Raw genomic sequence first — 3,023 nt, 5'->3', positions numbered from 1 at the left:
TATTGTTTAACACTCACTAGACACCATGAACAGCTACCACACACACAGATATATATATATATATATATATATATATAAATATATATAAAAAATAAACTCTAATTTTAACAGTTTGTGTTGCAAATATGCTAGTGTCAATTAAGAAGAATAGGGAAGGATTGTATTTCTAAGTTCTGCGTACCCAGCCATGTGTCACTATGTTGAATTCCTCATTCTTGTATTTAACTCTGCAGTGTGCACTGTACATAAAATGGTCAGAAAGAGGAAGAATTGCAGAAATTGACCGTAAATACCATTGCATAGATACATGAAGTGTGTGTGCAGCTGCAGTTGTAGCATATTGTGATCAGAATCTTAATGAATTTTTTGAGCTCAGGCACATGCCCAAAGCTGTACAGCACAAACACTTTGAAAATGTAAATTAGAATTTATCTGTGTCAAGTTGATTTCTGTAAATAAACATTTTCATGATTAAAAAATAGATCCGTGTTAGTAAGTGGAACCTATTCGCTGCCCTTCATAAACTTCAGAGTGATTTAAGGTGAAACATATGACAAATGTTTATACACTGCATGTCTGTCCTCTTGCTTACTTAAGTTCAAGAATCTGGTACCATGCACCATGCAGGTCAGGGTGGGGGCAGATGCGTTATGAAGTGTTTGCAATCCAGTCTGACCCACAACCCCTACCCGCCACCAAAAACAAATAAAATAGAAAAATGTTTTGTCCACCAGCAGCATATCATAGGCCTGCAGCAGATTCTCTTGTTATCGACCCAAGGACAAACCCTGGGAATGCTCTGGTGATGGAGTTGAATGGTCTTGTAAAGAAACAGCCTTTTGGGTGGACAGAGCTTAAAATCATATACCCCTTGAAAGAGATCAAATGTTTTCATCCTTTACCAACCTTGCAGCTGCTTTGTATTTCTTTTATGTATACCCTGCACAGACTTAATTTATTCAAACTGCATGTAAGTAACTTTTTTCCTAGAGGAATGTGTATTTCTCAAGACTTAATGCACAGTTAAATTGTGTAAATGAGCAAGCAAAATGTTTGTTTCTACATTTTATGATTTTTGTTTTCTTATTAGGTGACTTCAGCATCTTTTACTTTGCGATGGATAGGCTTTCTAATTCAGTCATGGTTAGCCTGGTGACTGGTGTAGCATGTGGTGTTTGCCTTGGCTGGATACTTCGTGGTAGATTTCGGAAACCTTTAAAGACTCCACTGTTGCCATCCATTAATGATGTTGGAAATGAAACAAGCATCATGGGTGAGAGTGGGGAATACAAGATGGTACTGGTGGTACGCAATGATTTGAAGATGGGAAAGGGTAAAGTGGCCGCACAGTGCTCTCATGCTGCAGTTTCTGCCTACCGACAAGTTCAGAAGCGAAACCCTGAGTTGTTGAAACAGTGGGAATACTGTGGGCAACCAAAAGTGGTTCTCAAAGCCCTAGATGAGAACACTTTGATAGAACTGCTGGCCTTTGCTAAAGAACAGGGGTTAACTGTGAGCTTAATCCAGGATGCTGGACGTACTCAGATAGCACCAGGTTCTCGAACAGTGTTGGGGGTTGGGCCAGGGCCTTCAGAAATTGTGGATAAAGTAACTGGCCATCTAAAACTGTTTTGATTGCAATGAGATCTTAAGGTGTATGAGAAATGAACTTCATGCAATGATTAGTTTGATAGTAAAGGAATGTTAACTTAAATATAGTGGCAAGTGATTGTTTATTAGAATAATACTCTGTTAACCCACACAATTGGATACAAGTGTTTATTTTTGAACAGTTGAAAGAACAACGTCCTTAACAGTGCAATTATTTTTTTAGTATGTTGGGCTGCTGAGTAACTGGCAGTTCTCCAAAGATGGTGAAAAGGTTAAAGTGTGGGGTACAAGTTTCTGCAGAGCCTTATCTTTCACAGTAAGAACTACTACTCAGCTGTGTAGACTACTTCTATGCAGTGTGCCTCCTATAAGTTGCACTCCATCCTTACAGCTTATGTGTACTTCAGTGATGACAAAAGATCTGAAAAGCCTCCCGTTCATAAAACTCTCCCCAGAGTAGTATGTATCCAGCAGTGCATCAGCACGATTTAGTGTCTCCACCCCCCCCCCCACAAAAAATGCTCTACAGTCTCTGTTAGAACCATGGATTTTTTGCTATTGTAGTGTATGTTATAGATTTCCTGCTGTGCTAAGGACACTGTGCTTTCAAGTTACTGGAGACGAATGATGGTGTCTGGGTGGGAAGGTAGTAGCAAAGCAGACAGCTTTACAGCACTGTTCATTCTCCAAGATTGAGCTTTACTAGGAAGTTTGCTGCAGCCATTATTCATTGATTGTTTTGCTGGCAACATTTTGATATTTTTGTACTGTGCTTGGGTTTAAAAAAAATTAAATTAAATTAAACATATGTAAAGAAAAGAATGTTAATGTGCATTGTTGACTTGTGTGTTCTTAAAGACGAAAACAGTTTACAGCACGTAACAAAAACAGTCTGTAGTGCTCTGTGATGCACAGTGGACATATGCTGATTGACTTAAAGTAAATGTCTTCTTGCTCATTCTGAGATCTGTTGCTAAGGGAATGTGTAGTAAACATCAGCAGACCTGTTCATAATAAGACAGTAGCATGTTACCTTGGCAGTTGAAACAAAGTCTACCTTCCAAAAAAAAAACTGGGATGCATTTTATGTACTGGTACTATCCAGTTAGCTGATTCAGAGATGGATGTAGCCCATGAATCCTTGGACACTTGCTTTAAGGCCCTGTGGTAGCTCCATCTACACTGTTCAGTGAAATGCATAGACATCTAGTGAACAGGTTTCATTCCCATGCTTTCGGTATTTGCTTTTTCTCAACCTTTCCCACTGTTCTGTTCTCTTAATTCAGCACATACTTGTTTCATGCTTTCTCACATAATGATGTCTTTGGGAGAAATTTGCAAAGATGAGTTTGCGCTTGATTGACTGCAATTACAAGCTGATGTGCTCCTGTTTGTATCTACATCCAAGCTGT

General features: G+C 38.9%; 1 protein-coding gene across 1 annotated transcript in view; it reads left to right on the top strand.

Moving 5' to 3' along the window:
• The window catches only part of PTRH2 (peptidyl-tRNA hydrolase 2), a 151,064-nt gene extending 148,631 nt beyond the window's left edge, over positions 1 to 2,433 (top strand). The window contains exon 2 of the mRNA XM_044054531.1: positions 1,091 to 2,433. Coding sequence (XP_043910466.1) covers positions 1,117 to 1,635 — 519 coding nt within the window. The 5' untranslated portion in view covers positions 1,091 to 1,116 and the 3' untranslated portion in view covers positions 1,636 to 2,433. The remainder of the gene's footprint in view (positions 1 to 1,090) is intronic.
• Positions 2,434 to 3,023: the final 590 nt, after the last annotated feature.

This window comes from Protopterus annectens, chromosome 13.part0 (genome assembly GCF_019279795.1).
Source record: "Protopterus annectens isolate FY-2018-M chromosome 13.part0, PAN1.0, whole genome shotgun sequence".
Lineage (NCBI taxonomy): Eukaryota > Metazoa > Chordata > Ceratodontiformes > Protopteridae > Protopterus > Protopterus annectens.
The sequence above is the reverse complement of the archived record's forward strand: the minus strand, read 5'-3'. Positions and strand labels throughout refer to the sequence as shown.